The sequence below is a fragment of the Macrotis lagotis genome, chromosome 1 (genome assembly GCF_037893015.1).
Source record: "Macrotis lagotis isolate mMagLag1 chromosome 1, bilby.v1.9.chrom.fasta, whole genome shotgun sequence".
In the NCBI taxonomy this organism is placed as follows: Eukaryota; Metazoa; Chordata; class Mammalia; order Peramelemorphia; family Peramelidae; genus Macrotis; species Macrotis lagotis.
The window spans coordinates 67,409,340-67,429,633 of record NC_133658.1 but is presented as its reverse complement, the minus strand read 5'-3'; the positions used below and the strand labels follow the sequence as shown (position 1 = coordinate 67,429,633).

General features: G+C 35.0%; 1 protein-coding gene across 1 annotated transcript in view; it reads right to left on the bottom strand.

Annotated features, from left to right (window-relative positions):
- Nucleotides 1-1,523: 1,523 nt before the first annotated feature.
- The window catches only part of CDH11 (cadherin 11), a 115,069-nt gene continuing 96,298 nt past the window's right edge, over nucleotides 1,524-20,294 (bottom strand). The window contains exons 11-12 of the mRNA XM_074203207.1: nucleotides 6,452-6,703; nucleotides 1,524-4,692 (exon numbers count right to left, since the gene is read on the bottom strand). Coding sequence (XP_074059308.1) covers nucleotides 4,196-4,692; nucleotides 6,452-6,703 — 749 coding nt within the window. The 3' untranslated portion in view covers nucleotides 1,524-4,195. The remainder of the gene's footprint in view (nucleotides 4,693-6,451; nucleotides 6,704-20,294) is intronic.

Sequence of the window (20,294 nt, the reverse complement as noted above, 5' to 3'; positions counted from 1 at the left end):
CAGAACAGAACAGTTTCATAGGAAGACATAATAGAACAATGAGTTGGTTGGCAGTGTCAGAAGCTAAAGAAATGCCAAATTGAAGGAAGATTAATTTAAAATTAATTGTAATTTATTAAGAAATCATTTTTATTTTAATACAATTTAGCAGTTAAGAAATGACTGATATATATGAGGAGAGCAATTGGAGTTGGTAAATAGAGTCAATAGTTTGAAAAGGGTTGTGGGTAGAAGATGGGGGGGAAAAATGTAACAATTATATAAGACTAAGAATTTGTGAAAGAAGATTGAGCATATTACAGGACAAATATGTACCTACCTACTATATACATACACACACACACATACACACACACACATATATATATACATACATATACATTTAGGCATGTTTGTAAGCAGCAGAAAATGGACTGGCAGTTTAGTTGAAGACTGAAGATAAGGGGAAAAGAAAGAATAATTTGTGAGTCAATATCTTGGAGAGGATGGGATAGGATGGAAGTGCATATGGAGAAAAAAAGAAGTGTGGATGAAATTCAAAAAAGAAAAGAAAATGAGGTATTATGTAAGAGTTTTAAGGTATAGAATAAGACTAAGGGAGTTCATATCAGATGGCCCCACTTCTCTTGATAAAGTAATAATAAAGACATGCTCTTAGAGAGAAAATGATGGGAGAGATATGAAAACAGCTGCTTCAAGAAATAAGAATCAATGAAAGAGTAAAAGGAATGTTAAGTAAGATCTAGACTCAGTCAAATGCTAGATAACATATAACAGACCAGTCAACAAAGTTAAGTGAATTTTCCCCCTAGGGAATTCCAAACAGGAGAGGTGAATTTCAATGGTGGGAATAATCCAGGTTTAGATTAGAGCATGACTTGAAAAGAGAATGAAGGTGGGACAAATTCAAGGATAGAATATAGTGAATTGATTAACTAGGTCAAGATACTGAAGATGAAACCAAAGTAGACTGGAAAAAAGAAGAAGTCATGGAGAAAATGTGGATCAACATGAAGATAATGATGAGTTTTATGAGGGAGGGAGAGGTGAAAATGAAATAAGAGATTATGATGTCAGAGAAGGGTATATAAGAAGTCTGTATCAAGGACCCAGCACAAGCATGGGTGATCATGGATGATGCAACTTGGGTGACCAAAGTATAGTTGAGATGTAAATCTTGGAAATTTAATGGTTCAGTGATCTGGGAAGAGAGAGTTTTAGGAAAAAAAGTCCCATAGGAATTGTAGTCAAAATATTTGACTCCCAGAGTAACTATTTATTGGTGGCATGAGGCTTTAACATTTTGCCTTAGTTTCTTCACTTGCAAAATGAGAATACTGCTGTATAACAAACTACTTCTCAGCCTTTTTTGTAAGGAAGGCACCTTAGAAACAGTCAAATGATTGTGAGATGGTAGCTGGATTTAGTACAAGACTGCAGGAATGCTGAAGACACCCCAAGCTCATTTACACTCCATTCCCAAACCCATGTGCCAAATGAAAAATGACAAATTAATTAGGGAAAGAAATTTTATTTCCAAGCTTCTAAGAGGGTTCTACAAACAACAGAGACTAAAACCAAAACCAAACCAAACAAAAACAACAAAAAGTCCTCCAAACCCAACCATATATAACTCTTAAAAAAAGTAGTGGACACTGTCCCTTTTTAAGTTGAACACAAACATGTAGAAAATGAAGTGATCAATTCTATCCCTAATACAGTTCCAATGGTGTCAGTTGACATCAACCTTTACAATGGCATTACTTGCACTTGTGTTCTTTTGTAAGTAGGATTTTTGAAATTACTTTTTGTCTCTTTCCATTATTTCAAATTCAAGTGGAAAACTGTGCAAATCTAGCAAAATATTCTTTGGATTATTAAAAAAAATAGGAAAAAAAGAACTCAACTGATAAAAATATGAACCTAGACAATAGACGCAATTCTTAAGTAAAATGGAGGACTCGTCATATCTGGGGAGTCGGTTCTATTGACATCTGAAAAATTTTGATTAAACTACAAAGTGGTCAATATGAGCGAGGAGCTCCTAGGAATGCTTTGAAAGTGATTATCTCTGTTTGTGTCTCGATTTTGAACTAAAAGCATTTAAATGGAAAATTGTTCCAGCATAGCAAAAAGAATAACATTGTATAATTTAAAAAGAAAGAGAGAGGGAAAAAAGAAAATCTAAGTGTTGACCGTAATCCTAGATAGGCCACTTTTCCTGTACCTGGGATGAAAAAAGAAAAATGATGTGATATGTTGGATGTAACCTTTCCCCTACTATTGCTAATTATAGAATCCTAAAATCTCAGCGTTGGTGTGACCTGAGAGGTCATCTATTGTAACCTCTTTCAAGTCAACCTCACCACACACACACTGGTTATTGCTCTAGTTGTCATTGGAATATAACCTAGGTTATTTTCTCATTGCAAATGAGAAATGTCACACCTATGGCACAGAGGTCATGAGAATAAAGATTGTAGCATCTTCTCAAAGTGCCATAGTTCTGTGTCCTTTCAAGCTCCATTTAAATCTTTCCTCTCTGATCTTTCAGAGCAGATAAAGCATCCGCAAGGAGCTGTATAGTCCAAGAAGCTATATAATGTTTCAGCAGACTGTAGACATGTATACAGAACTGAGCTGATACATTTAAGCCAATCCTGGTCCCCTTCCCCCTTGCCCCATCTTGAAAAAAAATACTTTTTAAAAAGATATTTTCCATTCAATTAAAAATGCTAAAAATAGCAAATCTGAAGGAAATTATTATTTTTCATTAAAAATTTAAATGCCATGTTTCTCTAAGATGAGGTCATTCTACAGCAAGAAAACAAAAATATCTGAAATGCTAGTCTTAATAATATTCAGATACACTAATTTCCAGGTGGAACATTTGTGAGGGGCTCTCCTAATCACATGGGGCAAGACTTAAAGAGTTCTCTGATATACCAGAGGAATTCATTCAAGATAATGAAGCCTCCACCACAAATGTGGGAGATTATGGGATCTTCGTTGCCTTATTATCACATAATCATGGAATTACTAAGATAAAATATAAATGCACATTACATAACATATATTGTAAAATGATAACCAGCCCTCAGTCCAGAGCATCATCTCTTCCTAGCATCTGTGCTCTGAGAAAAGTCATAAGTCTTCTACTGAGAGGGTACAAAATTATTCACACGACATTACAGAATCTTCTTGAAAAACATTTGTAAAATGTATCTGCTTTTTTAAATAAACATTTAACAAGGCAACAGACAAACTTCAAACAGATAATAAATAGGGCTATTAAAAGGTCACAATTGTCCATTAGAACTATAAACGGGACATTAGAAAGATGGGGCTTCTTTTGAATGCTTAAGAATCAAAAACAAGGATTAAAAAAAGAATCATTTTTATTTCAAAGGTTGCTTCTTATATTGAAGCACATATTAAAGCAACGGTACAATGTTCATAAAATATAAGTGTGATGCTGTAACATTTCTTACATGTCAGAATACTGAAATCTGTATGTATACTAAAATAAGAGCTTTAAAATTGTACAAATAGATACATTAAAAATGACATAGAAATAGGGCGCCTCCCACTGCAACAAGACAGAGTTATATCTGGCACGTATTAGTTTAAGATGAAAGTATAAGCAAAAAGATTTACAAGAATTAGCAGTAACAAGTTTGATGCTCAAGAGACAATAATTGTACATTGTATTGTACATACATCATATGGGTTTAAGCTGGCTGAATATTATATATTTCAAGTTTAAGAATGCACTACATACAGAGTGTCCATAGTTTTAAGGCGAAATTACAGCTCAGAACTGTTGTCCTTTTTAATTTTGTGGAAGCTTCTTTGACTTAAAAGATTTAGATGTCCGTTACACAGGAAAAAAAAATCCCTTCTTTTTTTTAAGTCCATTGGTAACATTTTCCTTCACTTAAATATTTTTGCACGGCAAGTGGTTTCTCTTGAGTGAAGTGGATAACCAACTTCTATATTTGCCTTTTGGGAGAAAAGGTACTTCACAGTATTTACCACTGGGAGATCCTCATTTTTATTAAAGTGATCCTCTCTGTAAAATGTTGCCATTCTAAATGAGCCTTTCCTTGATTTTAAAAAAATACCTGTTTACGTTTCTTCTGGGGTCTTCAGAATATTGGACACAGTTCTTAAGGCCAAATTTGTTTCTTTATTGTTAAGAATCATCATCAAAAGTGTCTTTGGAACCATACAAGTCTGCTAGTTTCTTAAAACGGGGTCCCCAGTTTTGTAGATAATCGTAGTCCAAATCAGAATCTGTTGTGGCTGACTCTAAGGAGCTGAGAGAGCCAGCCACTGAGCCCCGCCCTTCATAGCCATAGATCTGAATAGAGTCATAAGGGGGAGCTGTCGGGTCATTGTCGGCCTCCTGTATCCTTGTATTGATGAAATCATCGACATCAACACTATTGGGAGCCGGTCGAAGCCCAGGTCTGGGCATATACTGATACTCTGGCTTGATATCTTTACGGGGAATAAATCCATTAATTCCATCAGGGTTTTGGAGGGTTGCAATATCAAAAGCCTCTGTATCTTCTTCTCCACCACCCTCATCATCATAGGTAATGATGTTCTCTCGCACATCTTCTTCCTCAAAGACAATTAGTGGTTCTTTCTTTTGCCTTCTCAGAGTCACAAATAACACGACAATAACTACAGAGAAAGATAAAGAAGATATGATGCTAGCATATTTTTATATTCTCTTATTTCCTTTACATGCATCCCACAGTTTCTATTGTACCATTGCATCTGAATTAAAGGGAGAAAGTTTAGATTAAAGGGACAACTAGGCTCCCTCTTTGTCAGAACTTCAATTAATTCAAAAGAAATAGCTTTAATATTTTCCATCTACTATGATTTGATCTTATCTGTTTTGCTTTATGTGCTATCTCTTCTCATGAGCATGTAATATTCTTGAGAACAGACTAGTTTTGCTTCCTTTTGTTTTAATTGTGCCACCATTAAAGTGTCAAGATTCAAAATATAAAAGAAATCCATTTTCAGTGCTTGTTGCATGATTCATTATTTGATCTTAGATCTCTAAAAGAAAATCCACTATTCCTTTGTGATTAAGACATTCCTAACTAGTAGAAAGACCGTTCTTATACTGTAGTGCACCTAAGAGTTTCTTCGTCTTTAAGGTGATATATGTAGAATAAACGATTAACAGAACCAAAAAAAAAATCAGTTCTTATGTGTGACACCTAAGCTCTGTGACTTCAGGTGGGTCATAAAATAGAGTGCTCCCTATAGGCTTCATTTTTCTCATAAATGAAATGAATAAACTGCCTAGCATTCCAACATTACTAAAGAGAGTGTAACTACAATGGACTGGATGCGTTGTTAGAATACAGATGTATGCTTGCCAAAAAATCTATTTTGTGGAGAACACACAGGACAAGCACTCACAAGGGGGTCAGAGGAAGCAATACCAAGACACCCTGAAGGTCTCTTTGAAGAACTTTAGAATTGACTGTACAGCGTGGGAGACACTAGCACAGGACCGCCCAGCATGGCATGCCCTCATCAGTGAGGGGGCTGCGCTCTATAAGGAAGGCAGAATTGAAGCAGTTCAAAGGAAATGTGACATCCCTAAGTTTAGAGTAAGCACCCTAGGGGTTCACATGGACTATTTGTGCTCAACCTGTGGTAGGTAGAGCACTCTGAACTCATATTGTTCTGATCATTCACAGTAGGATATACTATAATTTGTCTCAAACATAATGATGTCATTTTAGTTTTATTCCATAACAAAGGACAAGAACCGACCAATCAACCATGTGAAATGAAGACAGGGCAACTTCTCTATTTATCTCAGTGTTGTTGTGGGAAAAATGCTTTAAAAACTTTAAGGTTCCTTGTAAATATTTGATATTTTAATGGACAATTTGGGTTCAAAGCTCCCTTCTAGCTTTAACTTTAGTTCTTCCTGACCTTTCAGATCATTTCTTTAAGAAGGAGAAAGTTAATAACTGTCTGAAGGTAGTCCATTTCAGTTTGGGACAGAGAATTTTCAGGACTCTTTCATTACTTCTGACTGAAATCTTCCATTATGTAATTCGCCCCCCCACCCCAAATTGAAAGAGCAAGTTGGATCTCTCTCTCCCACAGGATGATGCTTGAAATATTTGAGATCAGGAATCATATCCCGCCCCAATCTTTTCTTCAGTCAAATCATCCCCTTTAATAGACTTCCATTCTGTCATGACCTCCAACCTTCCAAATACTTCCCTGTTTATCTTTCACTGTAGGCTGAAGCATAGAAGGGCATAATGGGTTTAACTCATATTAGTTAACCTAAATATTTGAACCACCTGTACATTATGACTGAAAGTCACAAATCTTAAAGTTAATCTCCCATATCTAACCATGAATAAATCAACTCAGATACCTAATGAAAGTCATAACTTACCCAGCAAAATCACAATGCAGGCCAAGATGGCAACTAAAGCTCCTGTGCTAAGTCCTGCATTGAGGACATAGGCTTCAGCATTGCAGGACAGCAATGCCCCATTCACATCACATCCACAGACCTTGATTGTCAGTGTGTTGGTGCTGCTCATGGGAGGTATCCCCCCATCGCTGATCACAATTGGGAGCAGGTAGAGATCTTGCTTCTGCCGGCTAAAACCGCCACGTTTGACATAAACACCAGCAGTATTATCTGTGAAGAAGAAGCAAGATCTTGGTTTGTTCAGGTTCCTTTGACTGGCAGCCACAACTCTTTAGCATTCAGGAAGAAAGATGGGAGGTCACTCTCCTCCTCATAAAGGTTAACTCCCCAAATCTTCATCACTTGTTCTTTAATCTTTGTATCTAAGAATGACTGAGGCCTTTTGGCATACTAAGATGGCAACACATTCTCTGATTTCCTAATGTCTGTCTCATCTATCAAGTTCTTTTTGTAGCCATCAATTAAAGAGTATTCTAGCTTCTCCAGAAAGCATTCCTTGGCTCTCTAGTTAAAGCTCACATAGAACCTAATATTCTTTTAGATTCTAGGGATTTATGAATTTTAACGCCTTCTCTTCCATAACTCCCTTGGGACAAGCAGACAAAGGACCTTCTAAATTTTGAATCACCCTTCCCTCCCCAGTCCCCCCACCCACACATATCTCTTCAGAAAATCATGAAACTTCAGAGTTAGAGGGAATTTCCATGGACATCCAATACAACCCATATAGGACAAAGTAGCCCTTCTACAAAATACTTGACTAATGGTCATTTAGCCTTACTTTAACATTTCCAGTGATGGGGAATTTGCTACTTCCCAAGAGGCCCCATACGACTTTAAAATAGTGCTAATTATTGAATTTTTTTTTCTTCAGAGGAAACCTGGATTTACTCTTGAAAATTTCCATTTTGCTCCAGGCCCTGAAACCTATAAGTGCTTAGTAAATATTTGGGGAATTGAATAAATCTTAGTTCAAACACATGAAATTGAATTTTCCTGAACAATGTAATTGGCAGTCTATATTATCATTTCACAAAGAGTTGGCCTTTCTTAGAAGAAGCATATGCTCAGTATTATTCTCGACTGATATTGCCAGTATGAGTAGGACTGGATGATAATCTACATTCAGTGATTAAGGAGACTGACAGAATTTGAGGAATTCACCCTTTCCATACAAAAAATAAAAATTAATGAAGTAATCATTATATACCCATTTGTAAATAGCTTATTAGTGTCTAGCAAAAAGTAAACTCTATATAAATGTTTGCTTTTGTAATTAAGCAGAAGTATCCAATAGAGAAATCATATCTGTTTCTGTATTAAATATCCTACCCTAGTAACCTCCTTTTCATTGAAACCCTGATCCTTTCTGTTGGGGAGAGAAGCTTTGCTCTCTCTTTAAAAGTTGCTAATATAATAAACTTCTTTCTTGCAACTTCCTGTGAAGGACTCTTGTTCAGTAAGCATCTTTAATTATTTGTGGAATAAGCTTCTCATAAGTGCCAATTGTTGCTTCTTTCAGTTACAGTAACTTTATTATATTCCATTGCATTTTATACTATATAATAATAATAGCATAGTTTAATAGGAAGACCACTGGACTGGTAGTTCAGAAGATTGGATTCTACTCTTGTTTCTGCTTCATATTCATGGTACGGTCTCCTAGAAGTCATTTTTCATCTCTGGGACTCATCATCTGTAAAATGGGAAAAGATGGGACTCATCTCTAAAATGAGGTATGATAGAAGGAGCACTAATCTGGCAGTTGCAAGACACCAGGATTAGAATTCTGGCTTTCAAAGTAATTAGCTTTGTGGGACATATTTTTTTAACCTCTCTTTATTTTAGTCTTCATTCAATATTTAAGTTACTGCTCTCTTTAAGAGTTGGCCCCATTGGTATGTAAATAATGAAAATAAAGAGAATAAGGAAAGTTTCCAGCATACCAAGCAAATCTGAAGACCTTGTGAGGGGAAAATGTATATAATTGAAATTCCTACCTCACAGGGTGACTATTTAATGAATTATTTTTATACTATTAGCCTTGTATAACCTTGGCTAAATCATTTCTATTCTCTTACCTTCAGTTTTCTTAGAGGCAAAATAAATAAGACTCTAAAGAGCTATTCTATGATTAATAATTTTCTATACTTTTAATTTTTAATATATTAAATATATAACAGAATTGAATGAGACATAAAAGAAATGTTAAAGACTATCTAAAATGTAAAGAACTATGATTTGGTTTTCATACACTTCTTCATGCATTGTTTGGCTAATAGATTAATTAATTAATTCAATCATTTATTCAGAGAATGACAAAATATCAGTGGTAGCAAGAAAATCATACATATTGAAGTTGAACCTGGAATGGAACGGAGACCTTTCCATCACCTGAAGACCTATTTATAATGTCATTAATTTATATGTGTTGTAATGTATATGTATTATACATGCTAGACTGACAGACATTCAGTTACAAATAAGAGGAAATGGGAAAGAGCATACTCATTTTTTGAAGTGCCAAACACTATACTAAACACTTTAAATATTATCTCATTTGATCCTTATAGCAGCCCTGGGAAATAGGTGTTAGTATTATTTTCATTTTGCTGTTGAGGCAGACAGAGGTTAAGTAACTTGCTGAGAGTCACCCAGCTACTAAGTAAGTGCCTCAGGCTGAATTTCTGAGCAGATCTTCCTGACTTCAGGCCCAGAATTCAATGCACTGTGCAGTCAGCTGCCTACAAATAAGGCATTGTTGCTTTACTTAAAGAGTTTTGGACTCTATTTCTATGATCAGTAACTTCCAGATATGAAATAATTCTGAACAGTATGTTTTGAAAGAAATGAATGCCTCTTATTTTTAGCTTTCATAAATGTTGCTCTATTTGGAATTCTTTCTCAAATTTTCCTGTATTACTAAAAATCATGGGATTGTAGTTCCCATTTGTATAGTATTTAATAGCTTCAAAACTCTTCAAAGTAATCGTGCTTTCTTATTGTAACTTCCCATAAGCCAGGTCTCAAGGTTATTTTGAGAGCTGTCATTTCCATGTTTCAAATGTGTGAATGCTTCACTATTTTGTTCAGTGGGTATTATCTTATTTTCATGCTTCTTCCTATAATTTCTTGTGTGTAAATAATAATTGTAGCTGTGTCTGAACAACCAGTTATTGTCCAGACTAACATCAAACCAAGGTGTTTCAATCTATAAATCCCTGAGGAAATCATGTCTGTTAAAACTTGTCAGTATGGTAGGCTTCCTTTGAGTTGCAAAACTATAAATTTCTGAATAATTGAAGAATCATACAAATCAACATAAAGATAGGATTGTGCATATAGTAGATGCTTAATAAATGTTAGTTTAATGGATAGTTGCATGAATATATTGATGCATGGTAGCATAAGTTTACTCTCATTTTGAAGAAGCAGGTGGCAAATAGAAAAAGCACTATATTTAGCATCACAAGTCCTGGGTTCATTTCACTTCTCTGCTGTCTACTATTGCTATCTTTATGCAAGTTTGGAAATAATGATAATAATAAAAGTGAGAAGAAAAAGACAAAGAAGGAGAAAAGGAGAAGGAAGTAAAGAAAGACAAAAAGAAGGGAAGGATGAGGAGCAGAAGAAAAGGAGAAGATTTAAATGAGGCCTTAGGTTTACCAAAGTGCTTTACATATGTTCTATTATTTGATCTTCACAGAAAACCCTGTGAGGGTTTTTTATTTGCAAATGGTGAATTCAAGTTTGAAGGAGAGTGATTTGCTCAATGCATATAGCTAGTAAGGCACTGAGGCAGAATTCAAATCCAGCTACTAACACCAAATCCAACATTTTACTCTCTGCCCTAACCTGATGCTTCTAATACCATAATCCTCAGTTTCCTCATCTCTGAGAAGGTGTTTAGTTATTATGGCATTTAATAAAATCATATTTGAATCACAAACTGCAAAGCCTTCTATGGTATTCATGGAAGGGGGAGGAGAAATCACTAGGAGTTTCCTTGCAAAGGCCAGTACCAAAAATATTTTAGCATTTCAAATAGTATCTCATTCTAGACTCTATTCCATCTATGTCATCTCTAGGCATTGTCACTTCAATTCCAGGTTAAAATTCTATGCTCTACAGGAACCCTCTTATTTTGAGTGCCGCATTTCTCATGTATCCTGCATAAAGCTTAGGGGTACATATTTATTTGCTTGTTATTTTCCCCATAAGATTGGGGGCTCCATAAGGGCAGGGATTGACTTTTCTTTTCTATCTCCTGTGCTTAGCAAGATAACTGGTTAATAATAGGAACTGAGATCTTTATTGACTGAATGACAGAACAAGATATTCATCTTGTGAATGTGAACAATGCAAGACGTTGCTTTATTTAACTATACATATTTGTTACAAGCTTTTTTCCCCCCCCCTTAATGTGGGGGAGGAGATAGAAGAGAATAAAGATAAATACTTGCCATAGGAAAATAACAGTTATAAATAGAATCTCAATGTTGAAGTCACAGAGAATAATAAACAGTTTGCAAACCTCAGGGCCCACAAGCCAGATCACAGTAGAGAGTGGTTCTTTCAGGAATACTAAATCTAAATTTCTAAGCTCTTTCTCCTCAGATAATCTGATATTATTGACTCAAAGTCTTCTAAAACCCTGAATTGACTAAATCTTTCACAATTCCTGTGTAAGTTTCTTAATGTAAATTTATAACATAAGATATAATATTTAGCTGATTTTTTAAAAATCAACCACTCTATAGAAAAAGCAAAAGATAATTTGAACAACCCACATTGATTTAAAAAAATACCACATTGCCTGATGGGACTCAGGAACATTGGAGATGTAGGAATTAGAGATGAAATATGGTGAGACAAAGGGCACTGAACTTGGAAGGAAAAGATTTGGATTTGAATCCAAATTATCCTGCTTATTTCCTATGCCTCTATTGATAAGTTACTTGGTTTCTTTGAGTCTCGGATTACCTATTTATAAAATAGGTAGAGATTATTTGACATATAAGTAATCCTTGAAATAAATCCAGGAGAAGGGGAAGGCGTATACTTTGAAACAACTGAAAGCTAAAGCAACATCAGTTAAGGGAATGTAAACCAAATCAGATCTTCAACAAATGGTAATTAATAAGTCATAATACCAGTTCTATCTTATAATCAAATCCCACCATAATGTCACAAGGACTACTCATGCAATATACAGATCAGACAGGTAACAACAACCTCAGTTGCTATTTCTGTCCCAGTGTCATTAACTCCCCTAATAGCCCCTCTATTTATTTGTAACCCAGTACTGACTTTGAAGACTAGAACTAACTAGTTACCATAATGCTTATTCTATCTAATATTGTGTCAGCAGAAATGATTAGCCATGTTGAGTCCTTTTTTGATGCCTCAGCATGCTTTAGAGGTTGACCCCGAGTCCACAAAGACCATGTTAGCAAACCACAAGCCCTGGCAAGTCCTGCCAAATGGAGAACTTTGATCATGGTCATGGCAATGGACTGATTGTCAGACACATCTAAGCAGAAATAGGCTCCTTAGTTGAGAGTAAAACACAAAGGGATGGATTTTTTGCCATAGAGCCTATTATTGGCAATCACAAGCCTCTATTAAGGTATGATTGGTTTTGGTCCATACCAGGGGAAGGAGAGTTTACCCTTATAAGAGCATGAATGTAAGAATCATGGGTATTCAACTTAGATGCTTGACATTTTCTGAAACCAATAAGTAAGATGAAACAAATATACTCTATAAAAATCCAAGTTCCCAAATCAACTACCAGTAAAGAAAGCAGAATTCTGTAGCTGGGTATTCTCTCCTTTCCACTCAATTACTTTAATAGAAATCATGACCTTGAAAACCGGAGACATCTACATCTCTGCATATATAAATCCTTTAGTTTTCTGGATGATTCCCATAAATGAGTTTCACTAAGCTGGTGATAGGATAAAAAATAATTTTTTTCTTAACATAGGTGGAGAAGGAGTCTAATTGTAACTTTAGGAGAAAAGAAAGCTAAAATTAACCTAGAGGACACTAAATCTGCCATGAGAATCAGGAGAGAGATCTGTGTTCTACTACTTTGCTATATAAATAAACTACTTAGATAAATGGTAAAAAAATCTTTAAGTGTTATAGGATACAGAGATATATCCAGTCATTCATTTGAGGATAATTTTCTGGATATAAGCCTAGATTTCAAATAATATGTTTTTTTTTCCTATTATGTCATAGTGGTGGCTGTGAGGTCCTGAGGGCTATGCCAATAGATCACACGATTTGACAGTTCCCATGAAGCTGCAAAAACTTGGAGTGTCATATATGTCTCTTATTCTAATAGTAGCTTAGCTAAGAACAGGAAAATTTATCACAGGAAGGCTGATAATCAGGTAATGAATTATGATAAAAGGGGTAGTAGTTAAGAGAGATTGCAAATAAGGAAGCTCTCGACTCCTAATACTTCATAGATGGATTTTGAACCTGATTTAGTAAAGGGTGCACTCATATGCATGAATATTAAATCTTTACAAGCAATGAATAAGAAGGCAAATGTCAATACCAATGCTTAACATTGGTTAATGTTACTTGAGAATAAATACTTCATATAAATGTTGTATTTTTCCCTTCATTCATTCTTTTACTAAAAATAGAGAATTATAATTCAAATTCAGATTGGAGGATGAGTTGGGGGAGGTCATTATTTTTCAGTGGTCAACCTGATAACCTAAAATATTCAATTGTTGACAATTATCATTTCCACACCAGTTAACCTCATAGATGGCACATGTTCCCTAGGGTGAGGAACTCTTTTCTAGGAATAAAGACTCAATGACAATATAATAACCATCTGATTTCATCATCTTTTCTTTTTTTTTCAAGGCAATGGGATAAATGACTTGCCCAAGGTCCCACAACTAGGTATTTATTAAGTGTCTGAGGCAAGATTTTAACTCAGGTCCTCCTAACTCCAGGGCCAGTGCTTTCATTATCTTTTCTAGAGAAGCTGGCTTGACTATGTGTTGTGAACTCATTTTCTAAGGAAGCATATTGATAAGAAAATATTCATTTTCCTCTTATTTTCAGTCACATTTCATAGCACTCCCCTTCACATATGCCATGTTCCAGTTAACTAGACTGCCATCTGATCTCTACCCACTCTCAACTATCTGTCTCTGCCGTTATTGTTTTTGTTCTGTCATTTCAGTCTTGTCTGACACTTCGTGACCTCTTTTGAGGTTTTCTTGGCAAAGATACTGGAGTACTTTGCCATTTCCTTCTTCAGATTATTTTATAGATGAGAATACTAAAACAGCAGGGTGAAGTGACTTGTTCAGAGTCATACAGTTAGTAAATGCATGAGGTAAGATTTGAATTCAGGAACATGAGTCTTTTGAGTCCAGGTCTGGTACTCTATCATTATGAAGCTACCTCAATGTTTCTGTAGAGGTTCCCCTTTATATAATATGAATTCTCTGTCTCCTCCTCTCTACCTTTTCCCTTCAGTCTCCCTATTGATATCCCTCTCTTTCATTTTTATATGCCTCCTGCCTTACATTTAGAGAGTTCAATACTTGTTTCTTATTTGAAATGAATATAAAATGTAAGAACCAGAAGGAATTTTAGAGCTGATTTAACAGTTGATTTAAATATACATTTAATAAAAGTGAGCTTCAAACACAAAGCATCATTCTGCTTGGGATGGGGAACCTTTGTTTCTGCCAAGGGCCATTAGAATATTTATAACATCATTTGCAGTCCATACGAAATTATCAATTTAAAAATTAGTCTGCTCTATTTGGTTAAACATTTAACTCACCTGTAAAAGGTTTCTAGATTTATTGAATTTTGAGTCCCAACTTCAGGTGCCATGGCAGAGCTTGACCAAATGAGTTCACGGGCCTTATATGACCTGTGGGGCAGATGTTCACTGCCTCTGCTTTAGAATTTAAAAAATGATCATAGACACCAACATCTCTATCTTTGCATCTCTATCTTTGTCCAGACACTCACTACTATTTCAACCTATAAAGTACTTTAGAATGGTTTTAAAAGTTGATCAACTCACTCATTTTATAAATGAAAGAATTAGATCTAGTTAGACTTACTTGAGATTCTATAGTTAATGGGAGAGTTTGGTCTAGAATCTGTTATGACTCTCCTTCTCTAGTAAGAATAATATTTCTTCTGATCATCTAGACCTAGAGTTGTGTTTTCTCAAACCATTAGTAGACTCATCAAGTTTGATCAAACTTGGAAGGACCATTCTACCTCTCATCCTTTAATCTTATAGCTAATTCTTTCTCATCCTAGGTAGAGGTGATTTGCTTGTTTAAGATATTTAGAGTCAAATGCCACAGTCCTAATTGCTAAAAAAGTTCTTTCTTATTTTTCACCAATCTCTTTCCTTCTCTACCTCAAGACTATTTCCTCTTATTCAGACTGTTAAGGACATGATTGAAACAAACCTAATTATTATTCCCAAATAGAAGACTGGTCATCATCCCCCAAATAAGCAAACAAAAACCATTCATATATTTTAAAGACAGAATTAATTCCTCAAGAAATTTAGCCTAGTCTACATTCCTAAATTTACTTGTGAACTCACTGAGTTCTGATTCATCTGTAATAATGAATGGCATGCTAGTGGCAGAACACACACTAGAAATCAGGTCTTTTGACAATTACTTTATGATCTCTTTCCATCCTTTCCTCTTCTCCAGTTGCTAATTTTCCTTCTCTTTTCCAGTGTAAATGAATCTTAATCATTATTCTTTTCCTCATGTTTTTTCGTTGCCCTATGAGTTACCTACCATTGTCTTCACTCATGAATAACACACAGTTATGATCCCATTTGAGGTTTCCTCAGCAAACATTCTGTAGAGTATTCACATTCAGGTTTCAATCGTGTTTATCAGTCTACATGTTGGACTCCCTGCCATCCAGTTTTCTTATATGATTTTAAAATTTGACACTTGCACTATTCTGATAAATCTGAATAATGCAGATATAAAGAAGCTGATGTTAGAATAAAGTGACACTTTATGTTGGAACTCAAGTTAATAAAAGCCTCATATGCTTTTGAGTATTATTTATTCAACACCTATTTTCTGAAACATAATGCATAGCCAAGAAGGGGAGAGTTTAGGATGAATAAACTGTAGAATATCAGCCCTTGGAGGGAGAAAATGATTTTTTTTCCAGAATAGGGTCTCTAAGTTGGTTAGGGTACTGTAAACAAATGACATAGGGTGACTGGTTGAAGGAATAAAGGAGGTTTAGTCCGGAAAGAATAGATTTAAAAGATCATGACTATGGTCTTTAAGCATTTGGAGACATGTCAAGTGGCAAAGGATTTAGACTAATTCATATAGGCCATAGTCTAGGAGTTGTATACTAAAATAGGAGAATTTTGGTTCACTGTATGGAAGACTTTCCCCCCAAAATGAGCTAACAAATAACTAATATTAAGAAATTGGAAGGTCCTCATGAATGTAGATCTTCCAAAATAGATTGGATGAATGATCATAAAGGAAAACCATAGATGGGATTCTCACTCAGTACTCTTAGCATGGTACCTGATATTCAGTAGGACCTTAATAAATTAGAAACAAGTGGCACTGAATAGAGAGAAGGACTTTGTCAGGAAGGTCAGAGTTCAAATCTAGACTCAAAGGCTTACAAGTCTCACCTTGGACAGATCACATAAACCCCATTTCATTTTCTTCAAATGTAAGATGGTGACAACAATAGCACCATCCTCCAGGTGTTGTGAGGATAAAATGAGATATTCTTATGTACTTAGTACAATGCCTGATATATAGTAGATGCTATATTAATGATAGCTATTAATAAATACTGTTGAATGGTTAAGTAAGGTGACCTTTGAGGTTTCTTCCAACACTAGAATTCCTAGATTCTTAGCAGATTTCCCATTTATAAATGTGGGTATGTATAAAAATATATGTGTAGTTACAAATGCATACATGAACATATATATATATGTATGCAGAATGTATATATATATATATTATTGCTTGGTCATTTTCTTTCACATATTCTTCATGATAATATTAGGAGTTTTCTTGTCACAGATACTAGGGTGGTTTGCCATTTTCTTCAACAGCTTATTTTGCAGATAAGAAAACTGAGGTAACAAGGTGAAGGGACTTGCTCAGGATTAAAGAGCAAGTGAGCATCTGAGAAAATATTTTAACTTAGGAAGACGAGTCTTCTTGATTCAATTCCTAGAACTCTATTCACTGTGCAAGCTAGCTGTCCCAGAATGCATATGTATACATATATACAGATGAACACAATGCATTTATGTAATTGGGCAGTATATGCTTATATGTGTGTCAACTCAGAATATATATATGTCCATTCACATGATATATGTATATGTTTTTAGGTATATCTGTATATACACATACACACAAATGACATAATTTCCAAAAGTATATCTTCCTACTATATTCCTCCAAGTCAATTCCACTATTTCTAGGGTTAATTTTTCCTTGAAAATTCAGTTACATGTGAACATTTAGAGAGAATTTTGGCTGAGCTTATATAGCAGAATCAAGCTTACCATGATTAGACCACTTGGCATCTATCTTTTTCCCCCTAAATTGAGGACATATTTTTTATGAGCAGCCTCAAATAGCATACTGAGATACTTCTGGTCTTCTGCTTGTATAATTTAAAGACAGCCAAGATGGTCTTGCAAAAGTTTATTTTAATTGCTCCAATATGGACAAGGATGTGTTGGCAGATCAAAATGGCAGATTCTTTTAATGTTCTCCATTTTAGCTTATGTAAATAATTATGCTTTCTTTCGGCCTCTAATTCATCTCTATAAATTGTCCCACACACAAAACACAGGTTTCCTGGGACACTCTTTGAACTCAGAAAAGGCAAGTACATTGAGTGTGCTTTCAATCCAGAAATTAAATTCATAACTTGTGACTCTTGTCTATTTTTTCTGTCTTCCTATGGCTCCAGAATTTTTAGGAATTGGTCATTATGCATTGAATAATTGAAACTCTATGGGCTGCCATTTATGATCTATAATTTTGATTCAATTATATCTTTGATGACTAATTTTCATATATCCAGGATGTTATAAAGAGGGTCTGTCGTGAAAAATTATAGAGCCCTAGTTCATATCCTGACTCTGTCTCTCTATCTTCATGACTTGAATATGATATTTCTCATCTTTTGGCCTTAGTTTCCTCAACATGAAGTAAAATAAATCTAAGTTTTGATTAAATTATCTTTAATGTCCCTTTCAAACTATAAGTATGATGGTTCTTTATCCTAGGACCCTATTACCCTGCTAGTTTTCACATAAATCTAATGTTTTGCTTACCAGCAGAGAGCTTACAAGAAAGAGAAGGGAGGCTTTGCTGATGTTTTTATGTATTTGCTTGTTTTGTTCTATCTTTACTACATATGATATTGGTTTTGAGACCTGCCAATGCACTTAACAATATTGATTCAAACTTCTTTTATGCATGATGACTTGTGAACAGGAGTGCTTCCTTCTGGGGAAGTAACTACTACCTTTTAGGCACATTTTTAGGGGAAGATATTTCCAGGTGCCACCTGAGGCAGACAACCAAATCAATGAACTGATGTTCAGTCTTTGAAAAAACTAGCTGCTGATGTTTTCAGGTTTCACTTATATAGGGACAAATGAACCATGATTATGTCCTAAATGCCAGTAATGAGCCTCTTACATATGTGTTAAAAGAGTCTTTGCCAAAGCAAAGTTTCATCCCATAATTAGTGAACTTCACTATTTTGCTTACCCTTTCTCATTCCATTCTCACAAAATGAGATTGTCATAATTACATTTTGCATTCTCATTTTCTGTAATTTTTCACAACTGTCTTTGTTGGTAGACTTCAGTATGCTGTTTCTGATGATAAAAATGAAGAGACTGAGATCAAGGAAGGTCAAAGGGAAGGGACCCAGTGGCCCAATCAAGACTTAAGCATAATTACTGGTCTATTACATAACTCATAGAATGTATGAGTTGGAAAAATCTTTAAGCTTATCTAGTCTAGTTCTCTTATTTTCCCATTTAGGTCCAAGGACATTAGGTGACTTGTTTATGGTTATACAATAGTTAAAATATAAATAGTGACAGTGATATGAAGAGAGGAATGAATTCCAAGGAATGTTAAGGAGGAATATGAAATATTTGCCCAATAACAAAAAAAAATTAATGATCAATCTTCCTTCTTTCCAATTTGCATAGAAAATCAAGGAAATTAGGAAGGTAATTAAAACCTGGAAGATATCTGAGAATGTGATTGTTTGAAAAATGGAAAGTGGAAAAGAAACTATTAAAGCTAGCATGTATGCAAATAGAATGGTACCTCACTATTCTAGATTGTGAGAGCTAGAAAGTATCACAGAATGTGGTATGTGTTATAGTTAGAAGGGAACACAAAGCCCAGAATGTCAGAGTTGAGAGATCCCCAAGACACTAACCACTCCAGCCCCATCAAATCCATTACTATATTTTCTTTTTTAAGGTCATCTCTGCCCCTATATCTCACCTTTGCTGATTTGGATACTTGGCCCAAAAGAACAACTTCTTAAATTTGAAGTACTCTCTATTCTCTACTCTCAGAACCAGTGTCAGTGTGGTTTAAAGGAATGGAAGTCAGGAAACTCATTAAGTAGTTATATGACTTTTAAAAGAACTAGTAAGCCACAGTCTCATTTTTATCATCACTCATCTTGGACCTATTTATCACCAAGTGTTATGAGATCAAATGAGATAACAGGTCTGAAAGACCCTTAAGAAGTAAAATGACTCCAATCATTCTGCTTGCCCTTCTTTGGATATATTCCAGTTTATTAATATTCCTTTTAAAAACATGAAGTCATCTAGATGTGGAGTGATCAGGTAAGAGAACATTGTGGGCAGCAGCACTTCCCTAATTTTGAAGCCCATTCTTCTAAATCTGACACCTAATCATCTTTTTTTTTAAATTGGCTTGTTTGCTTTTGACCTGGATTAAAATTTTAGCCTGATTTACAGATCCCCTGGGAGGATGAAGTATCCTATTCAAGGAGAAAAAGAAAACTCATGCCTAGATTTCATGGTTCCTGATTTCCAGAAGCAGCCTTGTTTCACTACAACATCCTGCCTCATTGTTCCCATAAACATACCAATCCTGCCTTCATTATCATTTTTTCATTTTCATCATCATCATCATCATCATTATCATGATGTGATTTGTGCATGTTATCTGTTTCTATAAATAATTCATGCTATTCATGCTTCCATTATCATTTTTTTCATTTTCATCATCATCATCATCTTGTGCTTTGAATATGTTATCTCATTTGATCTTCAAGCAGCAGTGAGGATGGTCAGATTATTACCTGAATTTACCAATGAGGAAACTGAGGCTGAAAGTTTAAGAGATTTGTCTATTCTCAAGATAGTGTTCAAGACAGGATGTGAATTCAGTTCTTTCTCACACCAAGTCCAGTACTCTACCGACTGTGTCACCAGGCTACTCTAGAAGATTATAATTAAGGAGAAATGTCACAAAAGGCTAACATTTTATTCAGAGAAATTATAACAGCAAAGAGAGGCAACTTGGTGTAGCAGATATGTCAGGAGGTTCAAGTGTTGATTCTTACTTGTATTAGCTTTGTGAACATAGACAAGTCACATAGTTTCTCAATGTCTCAAATAATTCTCTTAAGAGCAGATCTGTTGCTATCCTTCATCTGTGAAGGGAATTTCCATGATTGGAGTCCCTCA